The sequence below is a fragment of the Engraulis encrasicolus genome, chromosome 13, assembly GCF_034702125.1.
Source record: "Engraulis encrasicolus isolate BLACKSEA-1 chromosome 13, IST_EnEncr_1.0, whole genome shotgun sequence".
NCBI classification, from domain to species: Eukaryota; Metazoa; Chordata; class Actinopteri; order Clupeiformes; family Engraulidae; genus Engraulis; species Engraulis encrasicolus.
The window spans coordinates 27033211-27053210 of NC_085869.1; the positions used below are offsets into that span (position 1 = coordinate 27033211).

The window sequence follows — 20000 nt, forward strand, 5'->3', positions numbered from 1 at the left end:
TACATTTTTTTCCCATACCAGCCCTAACACACACACACACACACACACACAGGTGCAGTCCGTACCTTGGGGTGTGTACATGCCCTGCTGCATGGAGCCTCCGGGTTCGAAGACGGGGGCCTTGAAGTCGGCCACAGCTGACAGCATGTCCTCAAAGCTGCAGCTGCCGGGCACGATGCCGCTCTTGGGGTTGGGGTTCTCCGGGATCTCAAGAGGACACGGCGTCAAGGAAGCACATAGACACACATGAACAGCCACACTCACACAAACACACACACGTGCACACACACACAGCATGGAGGTCTTACTTACATGGAGGCCTTACTGAGGACTTGCTGACGAAGGACATATAGATGGACATAATAGATGGACAGACAGGCAGACAGACACACTATTCTTTTGACATTCAGACAGACAAAAAAGACAATATTGATACACAGACACACACAAGCACGACAATATTGATACACAGACTCACACGCACGCACGCACGAACGCATGCACGCACGCACGCACGCACACACCCTGTTGTAGAAGGATACGAGGTCGAGGAGGGAGCTGTGTGTGCGGTCATTCATGCAGAGTTGAGAAACCATCTCCGCTCTCAAGATCTCATCATCAGCCATGCCTGGAGGAGGAGAGAGGAGGAGGTAGAGGAGGGAGAGGTGGAGAGAGGAGGAGGAGAGAGGAGGGAGAGGTGGAGAGAGGAGGAGGAGAGAGGAGGGAGAGGTGGAGAAAGGAGGAGGAGGAGAGAGGAGGAGGAGGAGAGGGGACTTTACTATTCGTGTAACTAGTCATGTCATACCCTGGTGACCTTACTATTGGTGTCCCACCTAGGTGACTTCACTGTTCGTGTCCTACCTAGGTGACTACACTGTGCGTGTCCTACCTAGGCGACTACACTGTCCGTGTCCTACCTAGGTGACTTCACTGTGCGTGTCCTACCTAGGCGACTACACTGTCCGTGTCCTACCTAGGTGACTTCACTGTTCGTGTCCTACCTAGGTGACTACACTGTGCGTGTCCTACCTAGGTGACTACACTGTCCGTGTCCTACCTAGGTGACTTCACTGTTCGTGTCCTACCTAGGTGACTACACTGTGCGTGTCCTACCTAGGTGACTACACTGTCCGTGTCCTACCTAGGCGACTACACTGTCCGTGTCCTACCTAGGCGACTACACTGTCTGTGACCTACCTAGGCGACTACACTGTCCGTGTCCTACTCTGGCGACTACACTGTTCTGGTCCTACCTAGGCGACTACACTGCTCGTGACCTACTCTAGCGACTACACTGCTCGTGTCCTACTCTGGTGACTACACTCTTCCGTATCCTACCTAGGTGACAGCCCTGTTCGTGTCCTACCTAGGCGACTTCACTGCTCGTATCCTACCTAGGTGACTACACTGTCCGTGTCCTACCTAGGCGACTACACTGTCCGTGTCCTACCTAGGTGACTACACTGTCCGTGTCCTACCTAGGTGACTACACTGTCCGTGTCCTACCTAGGTGACTACACTGTCCGTGTCCTACCTAGGTGACTACACTGTCCGTGTCCTACCTAGGCGACTACACTGTCCGTGTCCTACTCTGGCGACTACACTGTGCGTGTCCTACTCTGGTGACTACACTGTCCGTGTCCTACTCTAGCGACTACACTGCTCGTGTCCTACTCTGGTGACTACACTGTCCGTGTCCTACCTAGGCGACTACACTGTCTGTGACCTACCTAGGCGACTACACTGTCCGTGTCCTACTCTGGCGACTACACTGTTCTGGTCCTACCTAGGCGACTACACTGCTCGTGTCCTACTCTGGTGACTACACTGTCCATGTCCTACCTAGGTGACTACACTGTCCGTGTCCTACCTAGGTGACTACACTGTCCATGTCCTACCTAGGTGACTACACTGTCCGTGACCTACCTAGGTGTATGCGCAGGCTGCTGAGGATGACGAGGAAGGTGAGGGCTCCCTCCAGCATGGGCCGCTCCTGTTCCGAGTCCAGCACCGTGTTCTGGTGCTGAGAGGCCATCGTCAACAGGTCCACAACCTTGAACCTAAACCACACAAAGACACGCGCGCGCGCACGCACACACGCACACACACACACACACACACACACACACACACACACACACACACACACACACACACACACACACACACACACACACACACACACACACACACACACACACACACACACACACACACACACACACACACAATCCCATTGGTACTATTATTACACAGCATACCAATGTCACTAAACATCGCAGTGTGTAAACATTACACATTCTCACACACACACAAACACACACTCACACACACACACACAATTCATTTCTACATTCTGATATGTGTCTGGTCCTGGACAAACATACCTTTCAAAAACTGAAGATATAAAGTAGTCGGGATCCAGCCGAGATGCACAGACCTAGAAGTAAACAAATGAACAAATACCGCTAAATAACGGAAGTATGAATAGTACGTCAAAGTCCTCCATTGCAACAGCGACACATTAGTCATTCAAAAAGGCCCAAAAATGTGGTCTTTTTATTCCATCTCTTTATTCAGGCACATGTGTATGTGTATGTGTATGTGTGTGTGTGTGTGTGTGTATGTGTATGTGTATGTGTATGTGTGTGTGTGTGTGTGTGTGTATGTGTATGTGTATGTGTATGTGTGTATGCTTGTGCATCATGTCCTTTCTCTTCCCACCGTCCTCTGTGATGTGTGATCTTGTCGCACATGTCTCCTTATACTGGCAGTGCATCACATCACATGTGCCCCGTGCTGCTCCATTGGCAACAGCTGACATCAGAGGCTATGTGACCTTGACTCTCTACAGGCCTCACATGTGCAAAACCTTATTCAATTAGGGCAGGCATGTCAAATGCAAATAGGGCAGGCCCAGGGACAAAACTTGACCCGCGGAGCCGTTTTATTTGGGCAGCGAAATAATTTCAATTTTGTATTACAGTTGGCCCACCACACACACCATTAAAGGGACACTGAGCAGGAAATGGTCAAAAAAGGTACTGCAACTATGCTGCTCATTGAAACTGGGCTGCCTGTTACCAAATTTGATCTTTACATGAAAGTTTACTAAGTAATAAACAAATATTTTCTAGTGTGGTCCAAGTAGAGTCATTTTTGCAGCTAAAAATTGCTATTTATGGAAATTCAAAATGGCGGACCATGGAGAAGATCCCCCTTTTAATGTATGAAAATTGCAATTTTTCCAGTCATAATGAATAATTAGAATTTAATGGTGGTGGTAAGTATTCATGAAAAAGGTAAAATTAGTGAATGGGCAGCATGACTTCTAGAAATAAATCACTACAAATCTCACACAGTGTCCCTATATATAAATAAAGTATAATGTAATAAGATTTGGACATGAAATTTGGTGTGTCTCAGGGATACGAGTGGCCAGGCCAGTGACACTGCTCACACAGTCATATGCAACAGAAGACGTGTAGGCACATTTGAGAACTATGATCGGAATCGGTTTAGTTTAGTTTAGTTCGGAATCAGTTTAGTTTTTAGAATAAATATTGACATTGGTCCACAAGTTCGTTTCAGATTTTGATTTTGGCTCTTGGTCAGTTTGAGTTTCAAATCCCTGAATTAGGAACTCTACTGTATGCTATGTGTGTGTGTGTGCGTGCGTGCGTGCGTGCGTGCAGACTGAAGTCTCCATTCTTCCATGACGCTTTGAACATGTTGGCACATTTCATAGGAGCTTGTACTTGGCAATGGCTTTAATCGCTCTGAGGCAAAAGCTGCATTGGCATTGGTTGTGCCCACTGTGGCTGGTGGCAAAAGTGCCAGCGTTGTCAACACAGGTATTAACTGTGGCATGACTAGCGGGCACCAGCTGTGATGCCACTGGAGGTCATTCTGATATCCCTGCTTAGCGACTGCCATAGAAAACAATCCCTAATAGTGTTACTATTGTCACTATTACTATTTACTATTACATTTCATTACAGTTAGATGGTGCTTATGGATGGCATTTTTTTATCCAAAGTCACTTACAGTTATTTAACAGTGTATTGGTTACAGTCCCTGGAGCAATGTGGGGTTAGGTGCCTTGCTCAAGGGCACTTCAGTCATGAATAGAGGTGAGGGTGGTGAGGTGAGAGAGAGAGAGAGATGAGGGTGGGAATCGAACCTGCAACCCTCTGAACTCAAGACCACCTCCCTAACCACTAGGCTATGTCTGCCCATTATGGATACGATTGTGTTAATATTGATACGATTGTGGTTCTAAACAACAATGTGGTAACAGTAAGGTTACTATGTCTGTCAGTTATACTATATCACTACAACGATATAGTAGAGCGAATTCGCCAGGAGCGAAGCTTCTTGAGCGACCAGGGCGAATTTTGACGATTAAACTCAAGCTAATCTTAAGCGAATTCGCTATGACGCGGTTCGGCGAAAACCAATTAGAACGTTGATATCGCGGAATGTCCCAGGCTGTCAAGACAGAGCCGTTATGTGATTAGCTGAATCAAACATGTCAGTGCAGCGTCCAGAGCGAATACAGCGAATTCAAGGCGAAACTTCTTCTGCTACCCACGCTACCAGGCAGCGTAGTTCGCTCTTGGTCTGGACACGGCATAAAAGGGCGTATCACAATACTGCCTCTTTGTATCACGATACAGTATCGTGACTCTGTGTATCACGTTTTCTCGGTTCGATACAATATCGTTACAGCCCTAAAAGCCTTATTAGTGCCGTGTGCTCACTGCTCACCTGCAGCAGGTAGATGTCTGGGTCGATCATGGAGTTGCAGAAGTGCGACTGGACGTAGGTCATGGCCTGGCCTTTAATCTGCAGGCCGTTCCTCACCCACATGTTACTGTGGATCTCAGACAGGCTCACCTGTGGATGGAGACACACACACACACACACACACACACACACACACACACACACACACACACACACACACACACACACACACACACACACACACACACACACACACACACACACACACACACACAGAAAACGTATGTGCACACACACATACACGCACACACATACACATTGTTGTGACAGCCCCAGCTTTATATAAAAAAACATTATGATGACATAACATCATATAGCTGTTTAAAAGGTCATCCTGCTGTGACGCAACAACTGACCGATAACAGATGTTGCATACTAAAAGCGCTGCGCTCGATAGACACAGGCCTTAACAGGCATCCAGATGCTGTTTTTGAGCATTAACAGGTGTGCAGGTTTGTTAAAGCCCTCTAGCTACAGGTAACAGGTGTGGGCTACAGCACCCTAGCTACAGGTAACAGGTGTGGGCTACAGCACCCTAGCTACAGGTAACAGGTGTGGGCTGCCTACCTGGATCTGAAGAGGATGCACCATGATCTTCATGAGCATCTCCTGGTCGGGCAGAAGGCTGTCCAGGTCCAGACCTTGGCACTTCACCGCCTGGGACACACAGACACACACACACACAGACACACAGACACACACAGACACACACACACACACACAGGACTGGTATATCCCCTTCAATAATACCTGACTGCACACTGACATGCATGGGTCACATTCACATTCACATCTTGACACTTGACACACATGAGAAGGTGCAAGGTGCACCCTTTATACTGGTGTTTCTCAAGGGGGGCTCTAGAGCCGTGGGGAGTTCTACGGGGGTCGCTGAGAGGGGTCAGAGCTTAGTTGTAATTAGGGGGCATTAGTCTATTTTTCATAAGGGAAGCATTGGCAAATAAATGATGTAGTCACGGGGGTGTTTGTTCAAATGTTGAGACACAAAGACATACACAAGATCTCAGGGAGATCATCTCTCCGTCAGTACAAGCATGGTTTAAGTTTCTTAGTCATCATTAATATGTTTAGATTAATAATTGGATTTATAGAATTATACATACAGAACAATTCCCAACAACCTGTGAATTCTCAGAACAAATTAGTATGTTGTAATCGGTGCTTATTACAACATATGGACAAGGTATGAGTCTATGGGTGGCAGTAGAAGGTGTGCAAACCGGTACATACCTTGCTGAGAAACATGGCGTAGTATCTGTGAAGAGGCAAGTGAAACGTCACCTGATTGGGAGCGGGCTGAGAGAGGAAGAGAACATGCACCACTCAGGTGTTAGCTGTTTATCATGAATGCATTTCCTTTAACAGCAGACTTTTATTCTGAAAATGTTCTGGGGAGTGGGGACAATACACTGTAGTCCACCTGGAGGTGTATGAGTTTAGTTCATTAAAAAGTGAATACAACGGTTGTCTTGAGAGTGTTTAACATCAGCAACCACCATACTGAGATTTTGTTGGTATTTTTTACCAACTTCTAAGTGTAATATTCTAGTGTACATATGTAAAGTTAAATAAAGCATTAAACTTTAAAAAATGAAACCTTTAATAAATGTTTTACCTCGTCCACAAAGCCAATGTTATCGAACCAGAGCTGAAGGGCTTCTAGGCAGTAGCGCACCACGGTCTTGGTGTACTCCTGCGTCTCCTGGAAGGAACATAGAGTAACATTCAATATAATAAACTGCTGGAGGTTAAGGAAGATGTGGAGAGGATGTGTATGTAATGGAGGCCAACTAGCAGAGTGTGGCGTGCAACGTTAGTAAACCTCCCTCCCGAAGCCTCATAGATTATCGGTGGTGCTGAGCTATCGGATTGATCCTTTCACTCAGCAGTATCGTGCAGTGACTCCTAGGGCTTTAACGATACACTCAACTCACGATTCAGTTCGTATCACGATTTTTGACCTACAGTTCGATACACCCCACGATTTAAAAAAAAGGTTGATTTGAATCACCATCGCATCATATCATGTGGTTGTTTTCTGGACAGAAGGGCAACATAGCTTGGGTGTATCACGATACTGCTTTCTTGCATCACGATACAGTATTGTGACTCTGTATCACGATTTCTCGATTCGATACAATATCGTTACAGCCCTAGTGACTCCCATACCTGAACTATACAGTATGTACAGTAGGCCTATATGTATATGACGAGAGGGATCGTTGGGTCTGACCTTGACTTTGCAGTGTGTCAGGAGTCCCCACATGGGCTGGGCACAGGCTTCCAGCTCTGCAGCGAAGGCAGCGTAATACGTCTGGGATTCGAATTCCACATGCTCATTCAGCTCCCGTTTATTCAGGTTCATACCTACACAGATAGAAAAAAAAAACATTAGGACATGTATATGACCCCGGTTCTCTGAAGATGAGTGAGGCAATTCTGTTGGGAAGAGATCCCATAGAGATGCTGAATGAACTGACAGAAAGAGAACAGAATATTCACACATTACAAAGTGCTCATTCAGCTCCCACTTCAGTGTTTCCCATACATTGAGGAAACTATGGCGCACCGCCATAGTTTAAATCTGGCTGCCATAGTTTCTGAAAATGAAGAAAAAAAAAAAAGAAGAAAAAAAATGTATTTATTATTTTTTTTTACACTTTTTTTTTTTTTTTTTTTAAACGATTTCTGTTTTTTAAAAAACGATTTCCTTCGCATTTTCCTCTTGGAGTAAATACATCCTATAGAGAAAACCATGAGTGCAACAAAAAATCCCGAGTGCACACACGCACACACGCACACATCACAAGGTGCTGGACCAAGAAAAAAGTTGAACTGAGAAGACTTCAAGAAAGATCTTCACACTGATAAAAGACACTGTTAATTAGCACAATACTCTGGACATGCAGTCCTTCTCAAAAGTGCAACTTTGTTGTTATTTGTTTTCAGTCACACCTGCAGGGAGCCACACACACACACACACACACACACACACACACACATGCACGCACGCACACACACACACACGAGAACACACAGAACACACAGAACACACACACACTAACACTAACACGCGCGCACACGCACACACACACACACACAGAACAACACACAGAACACACACACACGCAGAACACACACACACGCAGAACACACACACACGCAGAACTAAGCCTGTCACGATATACGATAAGTCAATAAATCGGACGATAACTTTTTACAAGAACGATCACTTTTCTGGCCCCGATAAGTAACGATAAGTTATTTGCGTTATGTTTTGTTTTCCCTCTCTCCCTTTCTCTATCGTAGCCGTAAGACTGGTGGCTCGTTATAGGCCAACGCAGCGCAATGACGCTTAAATGTTGGTGTAATTTTAAGTTTCAGTGCAGTTCTGCTTGGAAAAAAAGTGCATTGATCTGGCTACTTGCGTCTTTGAAATAGAACGCTGGTGTTCCCGCGCGTCGCTTATAAGCTCCTCGACAAAGAATCAGCGCTAGAGACTAGGAGCGCAATATTCTTCCAGTCTCAGTCAGCGCATCTGCAACGTTCCTCAGAGAGGGGAATGAACAGCTCCAACACGGAGGCAAATGTTCATTTTGAAACATGCGCAGCAACCCAATATCCACGACGAAGACGTGTTTGTGCAAACATGAAATAGTGGTGCCGTCGCGACAAACTTGCTCTGAGGCTGTTATTTTAAACCTCGCCGAGTTTCCACTATTAGGCTATTTCAATGCGCCTCCTACCCCGACGTTCGTTGTCTGTTCTTTTTGTGATTTTCGCTATATTTCTTGTTTATTTAGACCTAACAATATGAGTAGGCAGTCCGCAAGCAAATCATGAAGATAAGATTCGTGGATTTAAATCTGTCACACCAGGAGAACGTGAACGGTTGAGCGCGCTACAGGGGAAACAGAGGCATGGCGACTCATAACTCATAAGAAACAATGTATGGGCGTTCATAAAGGACTTTAAAGAGCGCATAATTGCAACTTGTTCCAGTCGAGGGTATGAGAGAGAGAGAGAGAGAGAGAGAGAGAGAGAGAGAGAGAGATGGAACTTGTGCATCTGTTCATGCTCTTTTGCTTTTTGCTGATGTTGAAATGCCTTTAACAGGGCTGATTTGGGTTTTGACTGACAATTAGCTAGTAACAACGTGCATTTGTTTGAAATAAGCTGTCTAAGTAATAATTTGTGAATTAACAATACCCCACCAAGGTTATTTTACATCACACCATGGATAGGCCTATAAGCCATTCAGTGTGCTTGAGAAAGATAAATAACAGAAAATGTTAAAGAAAGACTTTAACTTACCTTAATAATAAATACAAAAAAGCCTATTTAGAGCCTATTGTGCTCCATGAGGACGTATTTAAAAACATATATATCCCCCGACGTGATGCTTTAAAAATGTGAAGGGGTGTAGTCACATTTTTATTGCATTTTTACGTCATTATATTGTTTGACACATTTCTTCTTGGAGCAGGCGTCAATCTTAATTATTTAAACCTCTGAGTCTGCTGGCTCAAATGTTACATTCAATGTTTCAAGAAGGAGGCCGCACCTTGCATAGCAGTGTTTTTTATTGCACATTACATTGTTTGAAAATGGCGAGAGAGACAATATTATCGATTATCGCAATAATTTCTTGTTATCGTTATCGTCTGGCAAAAATTGTTATCGTGACAGGCCTACGCACACACACACACACACACGCGCGCGCACGCACACGCGCGCACACACACACACACACATACACACACACACACACACACACACACACACACACACACACACACACACACACACACACACACACACACACACACACACACACACACGCACACACACACACGCACACGCACACACACGCGCAGCAACATTTGATATCATGTGTCTGTCTAGCCTGGCAGCTCTTCAGCGTGACCTAGCACAAGGCGAGACACATTTGCAGATGCCCCACCAGGGTCTGCACCAGACAGATACAAATCCACTACATGCATATATCAGGCAAAAGGATTAATCTAATCAGATCAGGAATCACATAACATCCCTACATACAGCACGCTATATGTTAAGGACATAGGAAACATGTACATACTGTACATCAGGGGTGGGGAACCTATGTCTCGAGGGCCGCTTGCAGCCCTTGAGGCCATTTTATCCGCCCCCCTATATAATTTTAATGTTATGCAGCTTCACATATGACATACTTTGTAAAGGAATCTTAGAAAATGCATTTGCAATACCATTAAGTTATATTCAGGGGACATAGAGAAGGTGTTGTTTGTTTAAAAGGTGGCTGTCTTCAATATAGGCCTAAATTGAAGAGGAAAATCCTGGTTTGTGTTCATGGTACGGCCCTCAGAGGACTTTTACGGCTCTCGGATGAATTTGAAGTGGCTCTTCGAGTGAAAAAGGTTCTCCACCCCTGCTGTACAGTATATTTTCAGTCAAGATTGTTCCAGTCAAGATTGTTCTCCGTTGTGGTACCCAAGTGGTGGAACAGTCTCCCAGAGGCAGCAAGACTGAGCACATCTCTTGCAGCTTTCAAGAAACAACTTAAGACATTCCTCTTTCGAGATAATCTACTAGACTAATGCTTGAACTGGCCTTGCCCCAGGGCAGACTCCTGACATGATGTTTAGTTTAGTTTAGTTTGTGTGTGTGTGTTTGTGTGTGTGTGTGTACTCGTTATTTACTCTTTATAAAAATGTTGTTCTGTATATCTCCTGTGCACTTTGTATTTGCTTGTGATGTTGGCTTGATTATGTCCTCTTTTGAAAGTCGCTTTGGTTATAAAGCGTCTGCCAAATGCAATGTAATGTAATGTAATGTAATTTGGGTACACATGATATTTAATGATATAGGCATATTTAATTTGCCGCCAGAATCGCGTTCAGAGAATTTCACCAGTGCATCAGTTTATCTTGAACTACAGTAACCACCGTCTGCTCAACCTTGTGATGCCCCTTCAACCTGCATTTCTCCCCACAGATTGGATGCTGCTGATTACATGGTCTTTTGCAAGGTGGATAAATGATAATGCAATATACATAGTGTAAATGTTATGAATGTCAGCTGTCCGGGGAATATATTTGCTATTTCGGTGCATCACGTTCATATTGTGAGACACGAGCTTTTAAAATGTGTTCATGATATGCATGTGATGTGCGTTCAAATTTGTATGATGAAAATGCAGTCTACAGGTCCAGACAGGCGGGATATGTACCGTATGTATGGAAGGTCTCGCCAGTGAAAGCAAACACTGTGTGTGTGTGTGTGTGTGTGTGTGTGTGTGTGTGTGTGTGTGTGTGTGTGTGTGTGTGTGTGTGTGTGTGTGTGTGTGTGTGTGTGTGTGTGTGTGTGTGTGTGTGTGTGTGTGTGTGTGCGTGTGTGTGCGCGCGTGTGTGTGTGTGTGTGTGTGTGTGTGTGGTCAGGTGTGTGTGTTTGTGTGCGTGTCTGCATCATGTCATAATAAATAACACACTGCATCGTACCAGACAATACAACCTGAACCCACTACTGTAGTTCAATACCCCTCTAACCACAATGCAGTACACTACCACCACACATCGTATGGTGTGCATGTGCATGCTTTGATGCATGCATTTGTACATGCATCGTGTGTGTCTGCATCTGACCCCACATGTGTGTGTGTGTGTGTGTGTGTGTGTGTGTGTGTGTGTGTGTTTGTGTGCGTATGCATCGTTGTGTGTGCATCGGCGTGTGTGTTTATGCCTTAGCATCAGGCGTCAGTGTGTGTGTGTGTGTGTGTGTGTGTGTGTGTGTGTGTGTGTGTGTGTGTGTGTGTGTGTGTGTGTGTGTGTGTGTGTGTGTGTGTGTGTGTGTGTGTGTGAAAGCCTATGCATCAGGCGTCAGTGTGTATGCATCCCTGTGTTATTGCCAATGGAGATGTGTGAGGCTCTGGGCGGTGAAAGGTGACACTGGCGAAGGGAAGGGGGGGGCGTGTGGTGGTCTGACCCCAATGCTATTTATAGGGCTGGGGGAGACAGTTGACATACATACACTGGAGACATGGCAACACTGTGCGAGTGTGTGTGTGTGTGTGTGTGTGTGTGTGTGTGTGTTTATATTATGTGATCTGGGGTAGGGAGTTGTCATGAGTCCTCTACCGTGACTTGCTTTTGGATAAAAGGGCACCAAGTCTAATGTCATTTATCGTGATGTTGCATGCACTACAGCCGACTATGATAGAGCATGGTAAACCTAGTGCAGTGTATGGACTGGAGAAGGGTGGTGTGGTGTGGTGTGGTTTTTTAGTGTACAATATGGTGTGGTGTGGTATGGTATAGTACAGTGGTTCTCAACTGGAACAGTCTTGGGACCCACCATTTTCCACTCTCATTCGGTCGCGACCCAATTTTTTTAGCGTTCAAGTCAATTCAATGCAATTCTCAAAATGTAACCAAGACTCGAATGACTGGTTGCACGCTATCCATCTCGCATAAAAATTAAAATTGTATCTTTGACGACAGATGACACAGAGTTCACTATCCTATCAAAATAAAAGTTGTAAATTGTTGCAGGAAAAGTTGGATTTTTTTTTTTAATTACAATTTTTCTTACACCAAGGCTCCGTGACCCACCCATGACCCCTCCGCGACCCACTTTTGGGTCGCGACCCACCAGTTGAGAAACACTGGTATAGTACAGCATGGTGTGGTAAGGTGGGGTGTGGCATGAACTGGTGTAGCATGGTATAGTATGCCATGGTGTGGTGTAATATGGTATGGAATGGTATGGTGTGGTGGGACATGTTATGGTGAGGTATTGGTATGATGTGGTATGGTATAGTATGCTGTGGTGTGTGGTGCGGTATAGTATGCCATGGTGTGGTGCAATATGGTGTGGTATGGTATAGTATGCCATGGTGTGGTGCAACATGGTGTGGTATGGTATAGTATGCAATATGGTGTGGTGTGGTGTGGTGTGGTATGGTATGATGTGGTGTGGTATGTCGTGGTGTGGTGTAACATGGTATAGTATACTATTGGTATGGTGTGATGCGGTACGATGTGGTGTGGTGTAACATGGTATAGTATACTATTGGTATGGTGTGATGCGGTACGATGTGGTGTGGTGTAACATGGTATAGTATACTATTGGTATGGTGTGATGTGATATGATGTGGTGTGGTGCAACATGGTATAGTATACTATTGGTATGGTGTGATGTGATCTGATGTGGTGTGGTGTAACATGGTATAGTATACTATTGGTATGGTGTGATGTGATATGATGTGGTGTGGTGTAACATGGTATAGTATACTATTGGTATGGTGTGATGTGATATGATGTGGTGTGGTGCAACATGGTATAGTATACTATTGGTATGGTGTGATGTGATATGATGTGGTGTGGTGCAACATGGTATAGTATACTATTGGTATGGTGTGATGTGATCTGATGTGGTGTGGTGTAACATGGTATAGTATACTATTGGTATGGTGTGATGCGGTACGATGTGGTGTGGTGTAACATGGTATAGTATACTATTGGTATGGTGTGATGTGGTGTAGCATGGTATAGTATTGATATGATGTGGTATGGTGTGATGTGGTGTCTCATGGTGCGGTGACGCAGGGTGTGGTATGGTATGAGTTTCATAGTGTATTGTAGGGGTCGACCGATACAGGTTTTTTAATGGCCGATGCGATACCGATTTTTTTTTCATCACCCTTGGCCGATGCCCGAATTCTGATACCTGATATTTGGGGCCGATATGGGTTAAAAAAAAAGGTTAAAAAAATGACAAATATTCCAGGTCTCAAGTTAAAAATAAACATTCCTTTAACATTATCAAATTGAGGTAGAACTTGTAACATTTAAACACCCACTCAAACAATCAAGTAATGTCTAACAATCAAGTAATTAAAAAATTAAGTGTCTTGGTGCTTTCACAAAAAAAAGAATGACATAAATAAAATAATAAATATTGCGTATCGGCCAAAACGACACGCATATCGGCCGATACCATACACTTAAAATATGCAAATATCGGCCCGATACCAATACCGATATATATATCGGTCTATCCTTAGTGTATAGTATGGTATGGTATGACCAGGCCTGCCGACAGGGGGGACAAAGGGGTATGTTGTCCTGGGGGCCCAGAATTGGGTCCCCATTACAGTGTATGTATTAGGTAGGGGGCCCTTTCAGATGACTTTGTCCTGGCCCCAGCGAACACTGCCAGCGGCCCTGGGTATGACATGGCATTTTTGTGTTTTGTGTGTTATGTGTGGGTGCAGCACTGTGCGGAGTGCTGTGAGTGGCAGCATACGTAGCAACAGAATGTGACTTCTTTTATTTATGTTTTTGTTTATTTATTTTGCAAGAGGCCGTCCAGCGGCCAGCCCAGCACATCAGTCACGCTCTAGTTGGTGCACCTCATGAGTCACTGGATGGCTGACACTTTCTCTACGGGATATCAAGTGGACACGGCGAGGTGAACAAACACACACACACACACACACACACACACACACACACACACACACACACACACACACACACACACACACACACACACACACACACACACACACACACACACACACACACACACACACACACACACACACACACACACACACACACACACACACACACACACACTCTCTCTCACACAGACATACGCACAGACACACACATGTACAGATGAGATCTGTAGTGACACTGACTGAAATGGACAGGGAGGGACAGAGGGGATTATGGGTACTCTCCCCCATCACCCACACTCATGCTGCTCCTTTTCTCTCCTCCTTTTGCCTCTCTCTCTCTCTCTCTCTCTCTCTCTCTCTCTCTCTCTCTCTCTCTCTCTCTCTCTCTCTCTCTCTCTCTCTCTCTCTCTCTCTCTCTCTCTCTCTCTCTCTCTCTCTCTCTCTCTCTCTCTCTCTCTCTCTCTCTCTCTCTCTCTCTCTCTCTCTCTCTCTCTCTCTCTCTCTCTCTCTCTCTCTCTCTCCAAACCACCTCATCTGGCAGGCATGAGGACATTTGACCATGTGGATTTGAAATAAACTTCTGAGAAAGACCTTACAAACCTTTCATGAACATCTGTCAACATGTCATGTCGTGATAGACGTGTGTACGCAGACGTGTGTTGTGTGTACACATCTACTGTGTACATGTGTGTGTACGTATGTACTTGCACATCTACTGTGTGTGTGTGCGTGCGTGCGTGCACACACACACACACACACACACACACACACACACACACTCTCTCTCTCTCTCTCTCTCTCACACACACACAGACATACGCACAGACACACACATGTACAGATGAGATCTGTAGTGACACTGACTGAAATGGACAGGGAGGGACAGAGGGGATTATGGGTACTCTCCCCCATCACCCACACTCATGCTGCTCCTTTTCTCTCCTCCTTTTGCCTCTCTCTCTCTCTCTCTCTCTCTCTCTCTCTCTCTCGCTCTCTCTCTCTCTCTCTCTCTCTCTCTCTCTCTCTCTCTCTCTCTCTCTCTCTCTCTCTCTCTCTCTCTCTCTCTCTCTCTCTCTCTCGCTCTCTCTCTTGCTCTCTCTCTCTCTCTCTTGCTCTCTCTCTCCAAACCACCTCATCTGGCAGGCATGAGGACATTTGACCATGTGGATTTGAAATAAACTTCTGAGAAAGACCTTACAAACCTTTCATGAACATCTGTCAACATGTCATGTCGTGATAGACGTGTGTACGCAGACGTGTGTTGTGTGTACACATCTACTGTGTACATGTGTGTGTACGTATGTACTTGCACATCTACTGTGTGTGTGTGCGCGCGTGCGTGCGTGCGTGCATGTGTGTGTGTGTGTGTGTGTGTGTGTGTGTGTGTGTGTGTGTGTGTGTGTGTATGCGCGTGCGTGCGTGACTGACTGACTGACTGACCTTGGAAGAAGGACACGAAGCTCATCCAGTACATGAGCAGCGAGTGGTCCTCCAGGAAGCGCTTGGCCACACTCTGGTGGGACAGGATGTTGATGAAGTCGCTCACCAGGGGCCAGTAGGTGTTGTTCTTCAGCAGCGCCTCACCACAGTTCACCACCACGTGGTGGCTATTCTCCTCATCTGGGGTGCGGAGGAGAGGAGAGCAGAGGAGAGGAGAGAATGGGGAGAGTATGGGGAGAGGATGGGGAGAGGAGAGGAGGAGAGGAGAGGATGGGGAGAGGAGAGGAGGAGAGGAGAGGAGAGGATGGAGGAGAGGAGATGGGAGGAGGAGGAGGAGAGGAGGAGGAGGAGGGAGGAGGAGAGGAGAGGATGAGGAGAGGATGAGGGGGAGAGGGGAGGAGAGGAGAGGAGAGGAGAAGGAGAGGAGAGGAGAGGATGAGGTAGAGGAGATGAGGTGGAGGAGAGGAGAGGTGGAGGAGATGGAAAGGGGGAGGAGAGGAGAGGATGATGTGGAGGAGGAGGAGGAGAGGGGAAATGCAGGAGAGCAGAAGGAGAGGAGAGGAGGTGGGTAGAACAGAGGAGAGGAGGTGGGTAGAACAAATGTGAGGAGAGGAGAGGAGAGGAGAGGAGAGGAGAGGAGAGGAGGAGAGAGAAGGAGGAGAGGAGAGGAGGTGGGTAGAACAAATGTGAGGAGAGGAGAGGAGAGGAGAGGAAACAAGATGAAAAGGAGAGAGGAGAGGAGCAGGTTCAATAAAGGGTGGAGGGAGGAGAAGAGTGTGGAGAGTGAGATGAGAAGAGGTGACAACAGAAGAGGTGAGGAGAGAAGAAGAGAGGTGAAGAGAGGTTAGACAGGGTAATGACAGGATCAACAAGGAGGGGTGAGGAAAGGAGAGAAGAGGGGAGCAGAGGAAAGAGGAGAATACAGAAAGAAGAGAAGAGGGGAAAGAAGAGAGGAGGAGTGAAGCCAGTGGAAGACACGAGAGAGCAAGATGAGACAAGTGAGAGAAAGAGAGGGAGAAAGTACAGGAGGAAAAGAAAGAGATTGCAAAAAATGTTATATTCCAAATACATGCAAAATTGATTCCCATCATTGACTCCATAAATGACTACTACGTACATTACTAATTGCAATACTTTCTACTTCTGACCATTTTTTTCATGGTCACTCGCAGCTCATGATCCGAGTGCGTTTGTGTTATGCCTGCATGTTTAACTCATTGAGTGCCAGCCATTTTCAAATTCAGACCGGGGGGTTGCCAGGCTTTTTTCAACATTTGAGTGTTTTTTCAAGAGCCATAAAAAATGTAGTTCTTTGTCCATGTGAACAACAAAAATACCAGATCAACGTGTTAGGCCCCACCCCCTTAAAAAAACGCAAATTACTTGATATCAAGTCTTTGGCACTGTGCCACACATTCTGAAAAGACTCGTTTTCAAGTCCATGGCACTCAAAGAGCTACAGCAGTGTGCTGTGCTCGCTGCACATGCACAGTGCACACCCATTTGATAAGGCACCGGCCGGGTGTCAACGAGTCACCACTGGATCATGCAACACAGCACAGCACAGCACAGCGCACCGCACCAGTCTGGCCGGTTCCAGAAGGGAAACCACCAGCACACAATACAATACCGTCTGTTTTCAAAAGGCCAAATCAGCTGGAAGAGCTTAACGGCAGTGCGTGTTCATTTTTTTTCAACCAAGTCACCAATCAGAGGGCAGAGATGCCGGCAGACAAACCCATTTTCTCAGCACTGACCAATCAGTCGACGACAGACCCACTTCTCTGCAGTCACCAATGAGGCAGCAGAGATTACAACGGGACACGCCCACATGCTCTGCAGTGTCCAATCGGCCAGAAGAGAAGACACAGGACATGCGCATCATTTTCCCTGCAGTCACCAAGAAGGCGACAGCACACACTTTTTTTTTTTTTTTCTGCAAAGTGGCCTATGAGCTGATAGAGCTGCAGCAGGAGGACACGCCCTTTTTTGTCTGCAAAGTCACCAATGAGCAAGCATAGCTGCAGAGGAATACGCCCCATCTCTGCAGAGTAGAGTCAGAGAATCGCATATGAGAGGGAGATAAAGCAGGCGGGTTCTTTTCCGGTATCCACTTTACGTCGGGTGAACGCCCCTTTAGGAGACCTTCGATTAGGAGACCTTCGATTAGGAGACCTTCGGAGTCTTGAGGTAGAGAATAAATGGAGTCCCCTTAGCGCTGTAGATGGCGGTAGCGCACGTCTTGTGCAAACACCACGAAAAGAGAAGAAGAAGGAGGGACAACGCCTCCTTAGGAGACCGCATTTTGAGCACACGCTTTTGCATCGAGTGGCCGTGTTTCGATTCCTCTTATTATATCCAATAGAAATGCACCGGATCCTGATTTTTAGGATCCTGCCGAATACCGGATCCACTGCTTAAGATCCTGCCGGATCCGGAACCGGATACCGGATCCTACGAAAGGGTTGAAACACATAGTCTACTCGCACACGTGGGCCCTTTTTATTACGTTGGCTCAAACTATTTTTTAGACTCATTGGCTTACTGACAAACTGCCTGCAACGGCCGCTTCCAAAGGGCTTTCACTCCAAGCAGTGATTGGGGTTGTGAAAGACTGACTGAAAAGCCTAGGCTAGGTAAAACCTAGAGATGCACCAGATCCTGATTTTTAGGTAACTGCCGGATACCGGATCCACTGCTTAAGATCCTGCCAGATCCGGATCCTGTGAAAATCCCTATTATCCAGCCTTTTCCGGATCCGGAACCGCAACCTCTTTGGTAGAGTCAGAGAGACTCAAAAAGAGAGAGGTGCCAATGGCCACTGTTTGTGGGTTCTAGTTTCGCTAGGAGGATGGGGAGGGGGAAAAAACCTTTCATGCAGACCTAAGGACCTTTTCGTACGGTCATTGTAACTTCCTGGGGTTGTTGAGGGTCTAGTTGAGCCTGTTCACGCCTGGCACCCATAGCAACCTATTGCATTGGCGTAGCTCTAGTATATAATCTTAGAATCTCTGGGAGAGAACTGTACACTGCACTGCAGCAGTTAAATCCATTGGGGACGCTGCAGAAACACTACAACTAATGGAGATACTGTGCAGGTGGTGCAGTGAGGATGAGGAGGGGGAGTGAGGAGGTGGAGGGGGAAGAGTACGGACGAGGAGAAGCAGGAGTTAGGATAAGGAGGTGTGAGGAAGAGAGTGAGGTGCGGGTATGTGGTGTGGAGAGAGAATAGGGGAGGAGTAGTCAGGTACGAATCTCCATTTCATGCAGTAAAAAACCACAAGCCTCATTTAGATTTTGTAGCCTCTTACTGCAGCAGGGGTCGCCAGCGCCCCTGTTCACTTGCTGAAAATGCTTAACTACATCATAACAACATTGCTATGAGCCACAGTGCTGCGCTAAGGGGATAAGTCTTTTTGAGACAAAAAAAAGTTCAATCCCTTACACAGACACGGACACGGACACACACACACACGGCTATAGCCAGTGGGGGTGCTAAGGAGGTGTATGGTACAGTGGGTGAGTCACTCTCTCTTTACACCAAATGACAGGCTTCAGTAAGCTTCATTGTCTGTTTAACTCAGGAGGGGTGTGCAAAGACAAAGACAAAGACACAGCACACCCCACCCATTAAAAAGCTGAAACGCACGCGCGCACACACACACACACACACACACACACACACACACACACACAGACAGACAGACAGACAGACAGACAGACAGACAGACAGACAGACACGCACGCACGCACGCACGCACGCACGCACGCACCAAAGAGAATGGGAGGAGCCACTCTCGAATAAACATACAGACATGGTCATCAATACTACTGCCCTACAAAAAGTGGAGTAAAAATTGAGTTTAGACTGAAAATGTTCTTCAACATTACCTCCTTTATCTTGTGACAAAGCCTTATGGTCCTAATGTGTCTCGTCTACGATATTGCCATATCAGATTTGCAGTAGCTACAATATTCAACCCAATACCAAGGCTTTGAAGGCATGTTTTCTCAGTTTCAATGTTGACATAGCTAGCGCACTTTGCCTTGCATGGCAGCATTCACAAGCACGCATGCTTACATGACTGATCACAGATGCACACACGTGCACATACGCATGCACACACACACACACACAGCTATTGTTAGGTGTAAAGGAGACATTAGCTGGCACCCAGTCCAGCCCACTGCCAACTCTCTCTCACAGCTGCCGTGGGCTTGGCAGTTCATTAAGTGTCAGCACACTCTGTGTGTGTGTGTGTGT

General features: G+C 46.2%; 1 protein-coding gene across 2 annotated transcripts in view; it reads right to left on the reverse strand.

The window, feature by feature from the left end:
* Positions 1-20000, reverse strand: part of ubr3 (ubiquitin protein ligase E3 component n-recognin 3) — a 92853-nt gene that overhangs the window by 61801 nt on the left and 11052 nt on the right. For both annotated transcript variants that reach the window (XM_063213574.1, XM_063213573.1), the window contains exons 9-18: positions 15737-15916; positions 7064-7197; positions 6446-6532; positions 6061-6126; positions 5377-5466; positions 4771-4899; positions 2388-2440; positions 1927-2060; positions 543-628; positions 66-207 (exon numbers count right to left, since the gene is read on the reverse strand). In XM_063213574.1, the coding sequence (XP_063069644.1) occupies positions 66-207; positions 543-628; positions 1927-2060; positions 2388-2440; positions 4771-4899; positions 5377-5466; positions 6061-6126; positions 6446-6532; positions 7064-7197; positions 15737-15916 (1101 nt within the window). The remainder of the gene's footprint in view (positions 1-65; positions 208-542; positions 629-1926; positions 2061-2387; positions 2441-4770; positions 4900-5376; positions 5467-6060; positions 6127-6445; positions 6533-7063; positions 7198-15736; positions 15917-20000) is intronic.